This window comes from Ambystoma mexicanum, chromosome 2q, assembly GCF_040938575.1.
Source record: "Ambystoma mexicanum isolate Mex_15411 chromosome 2q, UKY_AmexF1_1, whole genome shotgun sequence".
Lineage (NCBI taxonomy): Eukaryota > Metazoa > Chordata > Amphibia > Caudata > Ambystomatidae > Ambystoma > Ambystoma mexicanum.
The window spans coordinates 977,136,776-977,153,004 of NC_090924.1; the positions used below are offsets into that span (position 1 = coordinate 977,136,776).

A 16,229-nucleotide genomic window follows, 5' to 3' on the forward strand; every position below is an offset into this window, starting at 1 on the left:
CTACACATGGTGTGCAGTACTGTGCACCAGTGGACCACGTGGCACCAGTATGCAAGGCTGTGCCTACTGGCATCCCCCTCTTCCAGCACCAGGTGCACCCCTGTCTGATCGCCGTAGGTTCCTACCAGACCTGCGCACGGGGCTGGTCCTGGTGGAACTGGCAGCTGAGGATGTACTCGGTTGCTCGGATGGACGCATGTCCCGCATTGCTTGCACCATCTAAGACAGTGTGTGCCGCACTGCGGCCAGTTCTGCGCATATGTCCTTTGAGCTCGACTCAATTGCTGACTTCAGGGAAGCAGCACATTCACGGATGTCCTCCCTTGCACTACCACATTCTGTAATGTGCTGTGTCAAGAGGCCAGTTAGCTGCTGCTGGTGCCTTACAATGGCCTGGATCCCCTTTGGGTGTTTGGGGCTGGGGTGGATGTTTGAGGGGTGCCCGAAATACTGTGTTCCTCGGGCACAGGTGTGGTTGGGCTGGGAGTTGCCGGCCACAAGTTAGCCAGAGGTAGTCCGTGCATGCTGGTGTCGGGCAGGCTGCATGGGGACAGGTGTGGGGAATGCAGGGGGCCAGTGGGGGTAGTTGTAACATGCAGCATATCCCCTTCCTCGTCATCCGAGATTGCTGCTGTGGCAGCTGTTTCCCCAATTGTGCTGCTTGCAGCCGATGCAGTCCCTTCTGCCGCCGACACTTGGGTGATGCTGGCTGTTGTGGGCGCCATAGTGGTGGACGTAGAGCACACTGGTGCTGTGCCCTGTGGTGTGCTCTTGGCCTTCTCATGTCATAGGGGTTTCCTTATGCCCCTTGAAGTGGAGGGCCGGTGTTGTCCCTCTTCGGCCCTGGCCTTCTTCCCTGGGGTGGCACCGGTGTCGTCATCAGCGCTGTCTGATTGTGTGCCTGTGGGGGACCAAAGGAGAGAGAGGGTTAGTGATGGGTCTACGGGCATTGAGCATGCATTGGGGTGGCTGCATTGATATGGATCGGTAGATGAGTCCCATTAGAGGGAGTGACCTACAGGTTGTCTCACTCTTGGGTGGGTGATGCATGGAGGCATTTGGGTTGCAACACAAATGGGGTGCATCATGCATGTGGACAAGGTGATGCTCTGCACTGCCTGTAGGCAGTCTTGTGCTTATTTGTCTGGTGGACCCTGATATACATCATTGCACTGTCAGTTCATCTGGACATCATCATGGTGGTATTGGCATTGTTTGATTTGAGACACCTACCTGCATCGGCTGATGATGGGGCTCCTCTCTCCATGTCCCCAACTCCCTCTATTGACTCCGTGCCTATGGTGGAGGCACATATCTCCTCCCATGGCTGGAGTTTTAGGGGCAACTCTGCACCTCCACCTGTAGCCATCCCAAGGTTTCTGTTTGCCGACAGTATCCTTCTCACGCGCAGACGTAGGTCATCCCATCGATTGCTGCATTGTTTTGGTGTGCGGGGTGTGGTGCCGACAGCACTGACCCTCTGGGCGACCAATGCCCTAATCTGCTTTTTACGCAGCAGCGGCGGTCGGGACATGTCTGTTGCAAACACCACGTCTGCATGCTCCTGAAGTGTTTCAGCCAACAAGGTCATATCCTCTCTTGAGAAGCGCTCCTGGCGCAGCCAATCTCCACTTTTCTTCACAAACTTTTGGCATCCTGATTTCAGACAGGTGGTGGTTGAGGTGTGTGGGAGTTCTGGGGGTCAGATGTCTCCTGGTTGTGGTGGATGGCAATGGATTGTGTTTTTAAAGATGGCCGCCGTGCTCTTTCCCGTTCCTGTGCGATGACGCTACTTCCGGATCCGCTTATTTACGGTCATCGCTAATAGCGGTTTCCGCTATTTGAGGTGACCGCTATTAGCGGTGACCACTAATGCTGATGGCTAGGATGCCGAAGGTGCTATTTCCACTGCATACGATGCCGGAAAGGGGGATTTTTCGGGCTTTAACGGCATGGCAGTGAATTCATTACCGGCATGGCGCAAAGCTCGTTCCCGCGAACTTGTAATGGGCCGCTTTTAGCGGTCTATTGCCAGCATGGACACGGTAAATGCGGCATGCCGGTAATGACCGATACTTACCGCCAGGGTCGTAATGAGGGCCATTGAGTATAAAGCAATAGAAAGTGTCCTAACAGAGAACGTTGACACTACAGAAAACAATAGTAAAATTTGACTAACCGTTACTTAGAAGAGCAGATGAGCCAACTCCGCAAACAAGGTGAAAAAGTGGAGAGCTGGCGATATCCGTTGTCGATCTCACAGATGTTTTCTTGTTAGCTACCCCTGTGTTTACAAAGGATTAGAGAAGTGGGTGTGTATGTGAATGTCTGACGTGTTCGTTCACACCCACCAGGCCTCTATGACAATGTTTGAACTCCTCAACCAGCCTCCTTGCGATCGCACTCCCACAGGTGTGAACTGCCATTGAAAGCAGGAGGGGGATGGATGTGAATGAGGCGAGGGCAATAGGCCGGGAACACAGTCAAAGGACACAGACATAGGTTGATTGCAGGGACAGGGTCTTCAAAGGTGAGTCTGGAAACACCAGGTCTGGGGTGATCATGTGGATAAGGGTGCCCAAATGCGAAAGAACCCTGTGTGGTGTACATGGCATTCGACACCTTGAGCATTCCCATGCTCCCATCCCCCTTGCAAGTGCTCACCCACAGGTGCGAACAGCCTTTGAGAACGGAGGGGGGATGATGTGGGAGAGGGGAGCGCAATAGGCCAGAAAACCTGTTAAAGCACACCAATCTTTTACGGTACTCTTACATGTTTGGACATGTTGTGGACTTACAAAAAAATATCTAACAACTGTTCAGATTAACTAATTTCTTATTTGTTTTATTTAGTAAAGTGGATGGCAATGACACTACAAATTAAACTGTAGAGGTTGAGGTACTGTCTGTATAAATCCACGGAATTGTCTGTGGACACTTGGGAATTAATCACGAATGGCTCGAACCACACAGGCAGGTATTACTCGTCGAATGCGAAATCCCAGTCTTCCATGAATCCACCATGTAAAGGTACGATATGCCACAAGTTTGTACCACCTGCGTAACAGATATAGAAATAGTTTACTGGAATGAACCCAATGACTGAATTTTTATTTTTTTGCACTACCTTGTAAAATGTAAGGCATTGTTATGCTTTAAAAAGTACCTTTTCGTGCAAAGTACTGACACTACTTGTGCTTTCAAGCAAGGATCAATTAGAAATATGAACGCACATTCCATCAAAAACGGTTTGGGGGATACTTCCAAATGCAAGAAATGCTATTGTTTGGATGATAAATTTAAAGATGAACCCTTTGGTTTCAGATTAGAATGAGGAATGTATTTAATTTAAAAAGAGAAATTCTTTCGTCAGTGATCCATCGGAGTTATATTGATGCAGGGCAACAACATATTATGTTAGGCGTCTTGGTCGTCAAACAAACAACATATATAGAGTGAACTTATTTGTTAATTGGATTACGAGGGCAAACTGTAGCTTGAAGTTAGTGCATAAGGACCATCATCATTTGCAACACAGATCTTGTAAGGCAGGCGGACCTGGAGTCATGCAGCTCGGTAACGCATGGCGATGATGTGTCTTGTTCGACAATGTAGGCCAATCAGCCCGCGTTTTCTCTGAAACAGAAGTTCTCCACCAGAGTAGGCATAAGCTCACAACGATGGCAGGTACACCAGGTGAAAACGTGTTCCATGCGACTGGGTTGAGGCTCCGGTGATTGACCCTCAAACTTTCATCCGATTCCACATCGTCTTGAGTTTTTTCTCTTTCAAGGATTTCCTCTTCTGAATATTCAAGCTCGTACAGGTAGGGCTGAATTGCTGTCATAGTTCTTGAATAGTGAAGAATCACAGAATCAGTGAGGTATACAGTAAAGAAAAGAGGTTTCCCATTAGCATTGAATGTTAACGAAAGACAATCGAAGAAATAGCCATGTTATAAAAACACATTGTGAAAAGGCAAGATTAAGAGGCTCAAACTTCAAAAGTTTGCAAGGACACGTTTAAATATGGTTTGGTAAAGAAATTTGCCCATAATACAAGAAATGAAAAGCAACTACTGAGTTAGTTCATTTTAGTTAGTATGAGTACCTGTTTCTCAGTATGTCGTACTTGGCAAATAGCTGAACAGAGCAGGGAGGCTCAAAATTAATACACTGATACGAAAGGAAAAAGAAACTCCAATGTTGTGTGATCAGAAAGGGTTTGTTAACACTTGTCAAGGAATGAGGACTCTTTCCACGGAGACACATTAATAGATTGCGCATAGAGGACATTGACATGAGATGTGCCATTGAGGTTGTAAAATGGGGCGTGAGCGTCTATTGATGTCAGCGTTAGGGGCGAGTGATCTGAATTAGTGCCGCAAGAGCACTTGAACTTACGGCGATGTATCAACAGATAAGATTAGCACAAGATGGCGGGACCCGACCCGTTGTTTTCGCATGTGTTAAAGTGAGAAAAACTCTGCTAAATTGTATTGGCCATTTTCTTTCTTTCTTTTTTTTTTTTTTTTTTTTTAAGAACAACATGCCAGATCAATTGCGCCAATAAAATATCCGACCAAACAACACCTTTAACTAATACCTCACATGCTCCAACAATCTCCTGCATACGCTGCTGCTCCATCCTTCCACCTGCTGGTCTCTTGGTCGCTGTCCACCACCACCTCTGACCTCACTCGGTGCACCCATAAATTAGAGTTTGCTGAAATTGTTTATGTTTTAGAGACCCTTCACCACAAAGGTGTTGGAAAGTCTCTGCACATTCTCTGGTAGTTTAGGGGCTCAGTCCAAACAGGAGGTCTCCCGCTGTTGCTTTCAAGCTGGCCCGCATTGTCTCTAGAACTGCTGCGTTTGCTCACAGCGGTCCCTTTTCAATTCTCTTGCGCGCACCCCTGTCGGCTCTGCATGGGACTTTCCTGACACAGTCGTACGGCAGAATTGGAGGCTCTTTAATGAGGGTGATCCTTTTTCTGATCGTTCTTCAGGTCGCGTATACTGCTCACACTAGTCTGTTTTCAAGTCTGGTATCTCGAACAAGAAGAGAAAAATTGTCAGACTTCTGTTTTAAGAGGCATGACAGGATAGAAGGTTCTTCATACATGCACTGGGACTCAAGTGGGAGAAATAGGAATTTGAGCATTTTCTGCTGCAACCAGAATTACAATTGCCTCTGGATATTCCTCCCTCCATTCTGACGAGGCCTTGTCATAACTGTTTTGAAGCTGGTAAAACTTGAAACGTGTTTGTTATAATGATCATGGGTCCGAGGGACAAGTTTACAAAGATAACGTTTCAGTTTTAAATGTATGCCATGGAGGACAGTACCTGGTTGGGAATCATCAAAGTTTAATAATTCAAATATCTGATTTGTTGTCTTCTCATACCCGGTATCATAAAATGTAATTAAGTCTTTCTGTGACCTCTAGGTTGTCTTTGGCGATGTTAGTTTTTAGGGCATGAAAGTTGTCTCCATTCTTAGTGGACGTTCCGATAACATATTGCTCAACTTCAAATCATTTTTGAAAATGGCAAACAATCTCCTTTTCCATACATTTACTCCTTAATACATTCAAGGTCAAATTAAGGAGACAGTTGAGATACAATAAGGATGCTTCGTCTGTTTTCCTTACCCAAAATTCCGGGGAGCTCCTGCACAATGTGATAGATGAGCAGATCAAGACACTTTGACAGGTATTCATTGCTGCTTTGCTGCTCCTTTCCTGCTGTGGCTTTTCTACTGTCGCGTTCAATGTACATCACCAGTCTGCATACAAGCAAGTTAAAAGGATTACTTCGAACAGCAAGAAATTAAGGCAGGTCTCTGAAATATCACGGAGACCAACAGCTCCAGGCGGGCATGGGCCCCAAGCAAGATGACATTTACAGAAGACGCCGCTAAAAAACAAACCTCCAGAGCTTGTAAAATAACCCCTTAAAATAAAATACAGAATACTTTACCAATGGAAAACAAGAATAGGTTTGTTGTACATGTGATGGGAGATGCATCATATTCACATTTTGACTAAACCACTGTTGGATCAAGTCATCAATTTGCAGTACTGCTTTACAACTCTTTTTAATCTTTTCAAAAGTATCAATGTAAATAAACATGAAAATTACATAATATGGGTAATCTCAATTATTTGACACCCGCTCTTTTTCATCACTGTTCACTGCTGACACAGCTTGTTAATATAAAAGTGCTTACTTTCACTTTGAAACACAAGCCATATATACTTGGTAATCACGCTCTGATTTCACTTTGCGATTTCTATGAAGCTGAATAGGGCAGAATGCAGGAATGTGAGGGATAGGGGGCTTAATTACATACGGTGAGCGATCTAGTATGACTTTTCTGCCTTTATCATTACAATCGATACTTAAGGCACAAAAAATGAATTGTAACAACTAATGACTAATTTACTCCGGGCCCACTGCTCCCTTTTCTGCCATACTTACAGGATGTCGCCCAAATGGAAAAAGAGGCTCAGCAAAAACGTCCATTTAGAAAAGAGGACCTGGGACACATTCCCGCAGAGGCTCGTGCTTGGCCCTGGCCTCGGTGATTCGGTCCGCCAGCTTTTCTTGAAAATCCCTAAACTCCATCACCAAGGTATTGCCGGACATCTAGCTACATATAGAGCGGATGGACCGTGGGTCACACGAGACTATAGAATAGGAGTAAAATAGTCACCACAGAGAGTAGCTTTCATACTCCTGCGTCCCGCTCCTGTTTTCCATACGTATGGTAGATTACAAATTAGTATTGCATAGGAGGGAGGATATTTGACAAAAAAGGTTCTTGAGATCTGCCTATCTGAACTGTGACTCGGCTGTGGAACTTGAATCAAAAGAGTATTGTCTGCAAAAGGACAAAAGAGAAGCCCATATGGCCGCCCTGCAAAGGATTTCTAGACAATTAGTTTGAGTGAGTGTGTATGGAGCTCCTAGAGTGGAGCATTCTTACATGAATGATACAATCACTAGTCATTTAGGCGCTCTTTGAAAACACATTATTTTAAGCCGTTGGCACCAAAAGGCCTTGGGAGTATTCTGCGCTTTATACATTTAGACAACATAACATGACGTCTAGAGATAGAAGATTTCACTGCCTGCTTGCCCAGAGAAGCACGTTTGTGTGAGGTGGGGATTGTCTGAGGGCCAGATATTATGCTTCTTGTCCATGATTAATTTCAGTAGGTTCTGAAGGGTTCTTTTGGCAACTGAAGTCGGTTAGGATATTAGGGTGGAAATGGATTTCAAAATAAGCACTGACAAAGCAACAGTTTTGGCTTTTGTAGGCACTGCCATAACGGTACTACATAGCCATAAATTTGAAAATGGCTGAAGGTGGAGATATATTTATTATAACAGGTTATTTACAGTGGCTATTAACTCTCAGGAGACTGCTTGAAAATAATACTGGATGGCCCTATAGAGCACAAAGTTTGACGTTTTGGCTGGCTAGCTCAAAGAGATTAGAGCAGTGTGTGTTTTGGGCGGGGAGAGGCAGGAAGTGGGTGGGAATGGTTATAGGGTTTAAGATGGGCAGGGAATGGTGGTCATGTTGGATTCTCGTTTACAGTGTCAAGAGTGTTGTATAGCTTTTGGCCAATGGAGTCAAGGCTCTTTTGTGACAGACACAGATTGTCTTAATCTTCCTAAAGTTTTTGGAGAAAGCGCCTTGTCGAGTTACTTTTCACAGCTATTTCGGAACGGCAGGATCTGTGGGCATCAGCAAACAATGTAAAGAGAATGTATTATTTATTTATACACAAAAACACAATCTCTAAATGCATATTTTACAAATGATTTGTTTTAGTTTTAAAATATATTGCTCTAACAGCGAATAGGGCGTGGGACCCACGAAGAAAAGAAAATGCACCACTCTTGCGGCTAAAAAGGGGCCATTTATAGTCGAAACATTTACCACTTTTGCTTGTATAAATACTGTCGTTTGAGAGATGCAAAAGGGCCATCATCCTTTTATGGCATTTTCCGTCACTAACGGCTTGCTGCGTTTTCTCCTTATGCTGCTTGTATGTGCTGCCAGAATCAACTCAGACTTGTGATAAAATACGTCCAGAGGCAGGCTAGACAAGGTTGAAGAATTCATTGGCCAGGTCGTTTTATGTAGGTTTTCAATGAGCAACGGTGAATCTGACAAAATATTCACTGACTTCAAACTGTCGTAAGACTAAAACAACATCATTTTATTTTTCCGTAAAGTGCTACTGGCTGGTTCATATAAAACAGTGATAAACATTGATTTCCAGCATCTTAAATCGTATGCCTTTTTGAATTAGTTTACTGACCCGTTTTACAAGAGATGCCTGCTGTTTTCCCACCATTACCCTGACAAATGCAGGGAGTGGTGTGCTCAGTGTAAATAAAAGCCCACAAGCAGCTCAGGCACGATCAACCAGACAAAAGGCACAGTTAAAAGCAATTTATCTGTCAGAACTGCAAACCTCTCTGGGGTTTAACGCCAGAAACAACAACGGTATGGCTGTTTAAAGAAACATGACCACAAATGAAATACATTTCAACAACTATTAACGGTGGACAGCTTAATTTGGGATCAGTAGGCACAAAGTGGTTAAGACAGTTTTATTACACAACGACGGTGCTCCAGATTAGATTTGGAAGTGGCAGTTACCATATGTTACCCTCCATTTTTTTTAAAGTTGGTAGCAAAATGATTTTCTAGAGAGTACAGATATAAGTCCAATTCCCAATAAGAGAATTTTTAAATGCGAGTACAAATGTTTTAACTGGAAAACGGAAATGTTTTTGTAATCATTTCTTTGCACCTAGATATTCATGCACATAAAAAGATGCATGTTTACGTCTTCCAATCGGGCAGTACTAATAGTAGTGTCTTCCTGTGGGTACTACGTTCACTACTGGTCCAAACATATCCATGGAGTTGTGGGTGAAAGCTGGGGCACAAGGTTCTACAGGTCTGTTTCATATTTTTTGTTGGGAGTATTTTTACTCCCTATTTTTATTTTTGGGAGTATTTGCCTATTTTTAGGAAATGAAAGTGGTCGATACACCTGTAGGGCTGCATAAAGACCTGGTTTACGACTGCAATTAAGCCATTACCTTTCAGAAGAACAATTTAACTACCCCTGGTAACGTTCTTTAGACTGGATGTTCCTCCCATGTATTCCTTATCGTTTGATATATATATATATATATATATATATATATATATATATTCATATTCAGCTTTAGTTAACTGTGGAGTTGATGCGATCTGAGTATGATAGAACATACCATAGAGGCACCCGCAAGGGTTACATACAGCCCCAAGGTCAAATTACCAACTACTTGTGATTTTGCAATATGCACTTTATATTATGCACTTTATTGATAGCACTCAGCACTTTGTCAAATAATAGTCCTTTAATGTTTACATAGCACACAGCACTTTATTACCTATGAAACATCTGCAAATTTCAATTTTGATGTCTGCAACATGTATTTTGTTAAGTTTTTTGACACCACATTTCAGTTCATGCTAAGACACTGTCGGCCCACTAGGGCTGAATTAAACAAACCTAGTAGAATAGAAGACGATGTACAATCGTTTCTTTTAATTTTGTTGGCATTGGCGAACACTAGGATGAAAATAAATAAAAAAATATATAATTTTATACCAGTAATTTCGGGCAAATTGTCCATCCCCAACCCACATGGGATAATTGGATTGATATGACAAAAGCGTTTCGAATTACTATAGTGCCTCTAAAAACAACGTGTCTTTCATGAATGCACTGAAATGGGTGGTCATGCAAGTTCCAACATGGCTGCATTCCTGTCTACCACTTGTTACTTTATTTAAGTGCAAAACATTGAAAATGGACTTATACACTTTTTTCTATAACACTACAGTCCTCTCTCTGTGTCACATACCAGACGAAGCCCGAGTAGGGTGAAACGCGTCGTTCCTTTCTTGCATCCAAGACCGTTGCTGCCTCCTTTGTCCATGTATTTCAATTAATAAAGGACACATTGACTGCACGGTACACAAGCCTGTGTGTGGATTTGTTGGAGACATCCAGTCTTTCGCTTTTATTACAGCCGGAGTGCCGATGTAATTCGGATTGGTTTTCAGTCCATCCTCTTTTTTACATATATATATATATATATATATTCATATTCAGCTTTAGTTACCTTTGGAAAGTTTTTTTTCCAGCAAGGGGCACTGCGCGTCGATGCCGGTTGACTCGATGTTTCTCGAGGGCCTGCGTCTCGATGTCGCCACTGGTACATATAGCGACCATTGGCTTCGTTCAGTTTTGATGCGTGCTCTCAATACTTTACAGTGTTACCTTATGAAAGACAGTGTTCTTCCCCCAAAAGAATGTAAAAGGCAACATGGAAATTCTACTGTGGGGTAGGTTGGAACAGGCAATGTTAATGTTAAAGGTATTTATAGCGCGCACCCTCACCAATGGAATTGGTCCCCAGGCGCTCTGGCCGAACTGAAAAAAAAAGGAGGAGTTAGTAGGGTGAAGCGGGAGTAGGAAAGTGAGAAAGGTGGTGTCCTGTTGGAAGCTTCAGTTCGGTTTTCACTGTGCGCTGAGCTTGGGTGTGATTATCGGATCGATGAGGGTCATCATGTGCTGTTGGTGCGGGTTATGTGTTTGTTGTTGCGGTGTGGTGAAGTACGTGCGGTTTGCTGTGCGGAGAAGTGGTTGTGTGGGCTTTTGTGGGAGAGATGCATGCGGAAAGCTGAGTTTTGGGGTTAGTGGGTTTTTACTTGCCTCTTAGTCTTTGCATTTCTTTGTTCCACGTCCCCTGATTGTCCTATTGGATTGGTATTGTAATTTGTCCGTCTAATTGATAGGTGTGATGGGTTGGCAAGTTTCCATCTGAGCTATTTCGGAGGTTTGTGCACCAGATTGAGGCACGCATTGTCCCCTGCCCTGTTATTGGTGCTGTATATTTTACAGGATTCCTCTCCCTTCCTTTTTTTTAAAAACCTTTATTTATTATTTTTCCATTATTTGCGGCACAAAGGTATAATCAGAATAACTTAAAATAAACACGATGTCTGCGATTACAATCCGAACAGTTACACACATCTCAATAATTACCAGCAGTTCCACTATGAACCTTCAGCGCTTTGCCAGTTATTTTACTCTAACAACTACAACTACTTCACACTAGAACTCTCATAGTTGAGTAGTGTTCCCAATCCTCCAGTGTTGTGGGTCGATCTTGTGCTCAAATCAGTTCCTGCGTGTTTTCTAGCCAGTACAAGGGACGAGTCACCTCCCCCTGTTTGTCGCATTCTTACAATACTCCATGATCTCCTATGCTAGCTTTCTACAACAATTCAAGGTGGCCTTTCATCTGAGGGTGGGAACATGGCTATCAGCATGCTTTTCCATTCCATGCTACGAATTAGTCTTATTGTACATCTTCCTCCCCGCTTCTTGCCCCTGCCCATGCCATTGTCTCTGCCATGCTCCAACGCTCAAATTCCACTCGCCATGGTTTAAATACAGGACAGCGATTACATTTCCAAGACATGGCCACTCTTCTCTTTGCGAATATACAGGCTAAATCCATACACTTCCACACATGTTTGTATTTAGGTGGTCTTGAATACATGCCCAATAGACATTCCAGTGGGGTCCACTCAAACCACGTAACACCCACCTCCCTGCAAGTCTGTTCTATTTGACTCCAAAAATCCCTCACTTTAGTACATCGCCAGAGCATGTGTATTAGGTCTGCCCCCTCGGAATTACGACACAGACAGTTAGTTGTTGCCCCACGTCCAAACATAGCCACTCTACTGGGGTCCATGTATGTCCCATGCAGCACTTTGAGCTGTATCAAACAAATAAAAGAAAAGATGAAAAAACTCCAGGACTCAGCGCCAGTGTAGAATTGGATTGTTTAATGGCACAATCTGTTTGCACAATCTAATGTGCGAGCCCTCTACTCGATTACGCGTTTCGGCTCCCACGAGCCTTTATCAAATCAGGGCTGGGGCTTACCCAGTAGCAAAAAGGTCCATAGGAACATTGTCTGAAACAGTTATAGGGACAAATCCCAAGGTCGATATTTGTTCTGCTCTGTAGTCTCTCGCGTCGGCTGCTCGAATGTTAGATAGCCGAAACGCGTAATCAAGTAGAGGGCTCGCACATGGAGTTTTTTCATCTTTTCTGTTATTTGTGTGGACGGTATGGGCTTAGTATCCTTCCAAATCCAGTGACCTGCGACTATTTGGATGACAACAATATCCTAACTAATGCTTTTTCAATAATTAATTTACATAAGGGATTGGAAGGAGTCGCCTGCTGGAGCAACTTCAAACTAAATAAGCCCCATTTTTCTTGTAAACTGAGACTCTGTATCAAACAAAGCCTCATATTTTGTGACACAAGCTACACAAATAACAGCGTCTGCTCCCAGCGCCCCTCCGTAATCTGTACGCAAACATCCCCTTCCAATTTAGCCCTCAATTTGTCCTGTGACTTATTGTTCGTACATCTGATACATTCATATGGGTGGGTGGTCTGTCTGACTCCATCCTCCAGTTGATATAAAAGGGACAGTAGCCCGTCTTCAGCCGGCTCTTCAGGCAGCCCACTCAAAGTTTGCTTAGCCACTTTGCGAACTCTCATATAACATAAAAACTGTCCTTTCGATAAGCCATACTCTCTCATAAGGTCATCTAAGTCGCTGAGTCTCCCATATCTAAACAGGTCTCCCCACGCATATATCCCGTTCCTTTCCCATATTCTAACCTCCCCTAGTTCTGTTCTAGTATTGCAGGCGTGTGCCACTATCGGAACATTCTTAGCGTATGGGCACTGTCAGTGCATTACCTTCAGTGCTCTTGCCCATATCTGCCTTCCCAGCTGAAGCAGTAAACAGTTAGCACGTACATATGCCATCGGTGTCCATAAGCATTCCTTAAGCCCGCTTGGTTGCACCACCTGCTGTAGCAGTCCTGTTTGCCCATCTGCCAACCACATCGCCACAAATTTTAGCTGTGCTGCTATGTAGTACCATTCAAATTGCAGAAGCTGCACTCCTCTCTCCCTCTGCGACAAGTATAATGTGTTCAGAGAAATCCTGCATCAAGCCCTCCCCCACAGGAACCCCCTAATAATCCCTTCTAGTTGTTGAAAAAACCATGGTTCTATGTAGTAGCAAACATTTGAGAATGCGTACAGCAATCTGGGAAGTATAACCATCCAGGGGAAATAGACAAAGATTTTTCTCTGCTTCACTTAATCCCAGTCAGTCTTGCAAAGTCATCTAGGACTTCTATTATAATGGGGAGATTATGCGTTGGTTCACATAGATACAACAGAACATCATCCGCATATAGCGAGATGTAGTGCCTTTTCCCATCTACTAAAATGCCTGCATCCAGGTATTTCTGCCTCAGATACACTCCAATTGGTTCCAGCGCCAATATATATATCATTGGCGATAATGGGTACCCTTGTCGAGTACCTCTCTGTATATCCCACAGCCCGGAAATGCACCTCCCCGATTTCAATCTCGCCACTGGATTCATGTAGAGCAGCTTGACCATCTTAAAAATGACTCCCCAAACCCAAATCTCTTTAGCACCATGTATATCTATTCCCAGAACACTGAGTCAAAGGCTTTTATAGCATCTAACAAAGCCACCAGCAGATGTTCTGAGCGCCCATTTGTACGGTCTATCACATGCTGTAATCTTCGTAGATTTAGTGACGTACAGCTACCCGGGATGAATCCTGTCTGATCTGGGTGTATGACAGTAGATATCACCGCTCGTAGCCGGCGGGCCAGTACTGTCGTGACGATTTTAGCATCAAAGTTCAATAAGGCCAGTGGTCGGTATGACTCACTTCTTTCAGGAGGCTTCCCTGGCTTCAGTATCGGCATCCCCAGTGTCTCCCGCATACTGAGCGGGAGCACTTCCTTATCATAAGCCTCTGCATATACTTGCATTAGCGGTTTGGACAACAACGTGCTATAGGCCTTTTAAAATTCCGACGGTAATCCACCCCCCCAGTGCCTTCCCTGAAGCTAGTGCTGTAACCCCCTCTTATATTTCTTCTACTGTGCTAGGTTGATCTAATTGCCTTGCCTGTTCTTCCGACATGCGCGGAAGGTGTATCTGCTTAAGAGCTGTATCCATCTCTCCCAGGGGTACATGTCTCTCACAGCTATATAGTTGCATTTAAAATTCCCTGAAAATATCATTGATAACCATCTGTGACCTCCACAGGGCTCCAGTCTCATCCCGGAGCAGTGTAGTTGCTACCTTGGGTTGCTCACGCTTGCAGAGCCAGGCCAACCTTCTTCCAGATTTGTCACCCTCTTTATGCGTTTGTGCAAGCTTTGCCTCATAGTCAAACTTCGTCAACCTGCCCCAGGCATGTTCACATTGCACACGCACCTCGAGAATTTGCCTCTCCAAGTTACTAGCCCCAAGTGCCCTAGATTCTAGTCTCGCAACCTCATCTTCCAATGCTTCCAAAGCCCTCCTCAGTTGGCTAAGGATCCCGCCTGCCTTGGCCATCGTCTCGCCTCTCACCACTACCTTCAGTGCCTCCCACACCACAAACCCAGCTGTTTACACTTCCAAAATTCACTTCTAGGTACTGGGTGATGCTGTCACGTAGAGAGGCTGAAAAAGTGCTATCTTCCAGCGCCATTGCAGGGAAATGCCAGGTTGGAAGCAGGGGGCACGTACCCTCAGTTTCCCATACTACCAACAAAGGAGAGTGGTCCGACACGGTGTGGCCAGCACACTCCACGCTTATATAATCCCCCAGATTTTCCTGGCCTACAAATGTGCAGTCAATCCTTGTGTGTATCTTATGTGGGGCTGAATTAAAAGAGTAACCCCTCTCTTCTGAGTGTATTTCCCGCCGGATATCTACCAACTCCAGTTCCTTTATCACAGCCTTTAAGGCCACAGTAGCATTCGAGGGCCCACCCTGCAGGGGTATCGACCGGTCTAGCAGTGCGTCACACACGTCCACCCCATAAAAACATTTAGTCCCTCCTTTGAACGAGTTTACTACTCAGGTTGTTCACATGTGTCGGGATCCCAACGTTGGGGAAATACAAATTCACTATGCAGATTTCCTTTTGGCCAATGTGCCTACGTAGTATTACATACCTCCCCTCAGTATCAGTCACCACCTCCCCCACTCACAGCGGGATGCCTGCCTCCACCCATATAAGAACCCCTCTTGCTTATTGTGAATACGTGGAACCGTATCCTACACCGCCCCACCGGGCCACCAGCAACTCCTGACTATCCGGGAGCAAATGGGTTTCCTGAAGCAAGGCCACAGATATCCGTTTCCTCTTTAAATAAGACCTCACCCAATTTCTCTTCATGTATGACCCAAGCCCTCTGATATTCCATGATAAGATCTTACATTTAGACATGTTATTGTGTACCCAGCCTCTCCCTCTCTTCATCTTGGGCTTCTACTCCAGCCTGTGATTTGAACCATGTTTGCCACTTCCATAGTCCTCCTCTCTGCGTTCCGCGCGCCCCCTCCCGGTCAAACAACCAACACTGACTATATTGTGCATGTCCCACAAGATCCACCCCACCTTCCACATTCCGATCCATCAACCGTCTCAGCCCATAACCAACAAAAAACACAACACACCAAAATAGCCCCTCAACCTGCAGGTGTGAATAGCATCCAAAGGTAGAATCCTGTTCAGGCTGACCCGTACCCCTAGGGGTACTCTTAGCCATTGTTTATTGGGTTCCAAACCAACAACCAGCCGGCCCAAGTAAACTTATAGTTAAGGTTTGTCTTGACACCATATAGTGGCGATTGAAGCTGAGGCATAGGGGTTAGTATTTAGTGAGAATCTATAGTTCCACTATTTGTGTGCCTGGTGCATCCACCTATGGCTAGTCCTGTTCCGTATTCTGCATCTCTGTTATACCGTGCCTCATTACGGGTCCAGTATTTAGGCCCCTTATGGCCGCTTTGGTTTGCCTGCTCCATCCAGCGTTCCTTTGTCCTCTTCGTCCCCCAAGTTATTATTGTCCAACCACATATTTGCTGCCGCCTTAGTTTCCAGAAAATGCGTCTAATCCCCATCTTGCAAAGTTGTCTCTTCACAGGGATAAAGGAGTTTCGCCTTTGCTGGACTAGTGGGGTATACTCCGGCTACTGTTGCATCTCCCCGTTTAATTGT

At 44.7% G+C, this 16,229-nt stretch overlaps 1 protein-coding gene across 2 annotated transcripts in view; it reads right to left on the reverse strand.

Annotated features, from left to right (window-relative positions):
* Positions 1-16,229, reverse strand: part of ULK4 (unc-51 like kinase 4) — a 2,742,936-nt gene that overhangs the window by 1,579,741 nt on the left and 1,146,966 nt on the right. For both annotated transcript variants that reach the window (XM_069648276.1, XM_069648275.1), the window contains exon 23: positions 5,654-5,787. In XM_069648276.1, the coding sequence (XP_069504377.1) occupies positions 5,654-5,787 (134 nt within the window). The remainder of the gene's footprint in view (positions 1-5,653; positions 5,788-16,229) is intronic.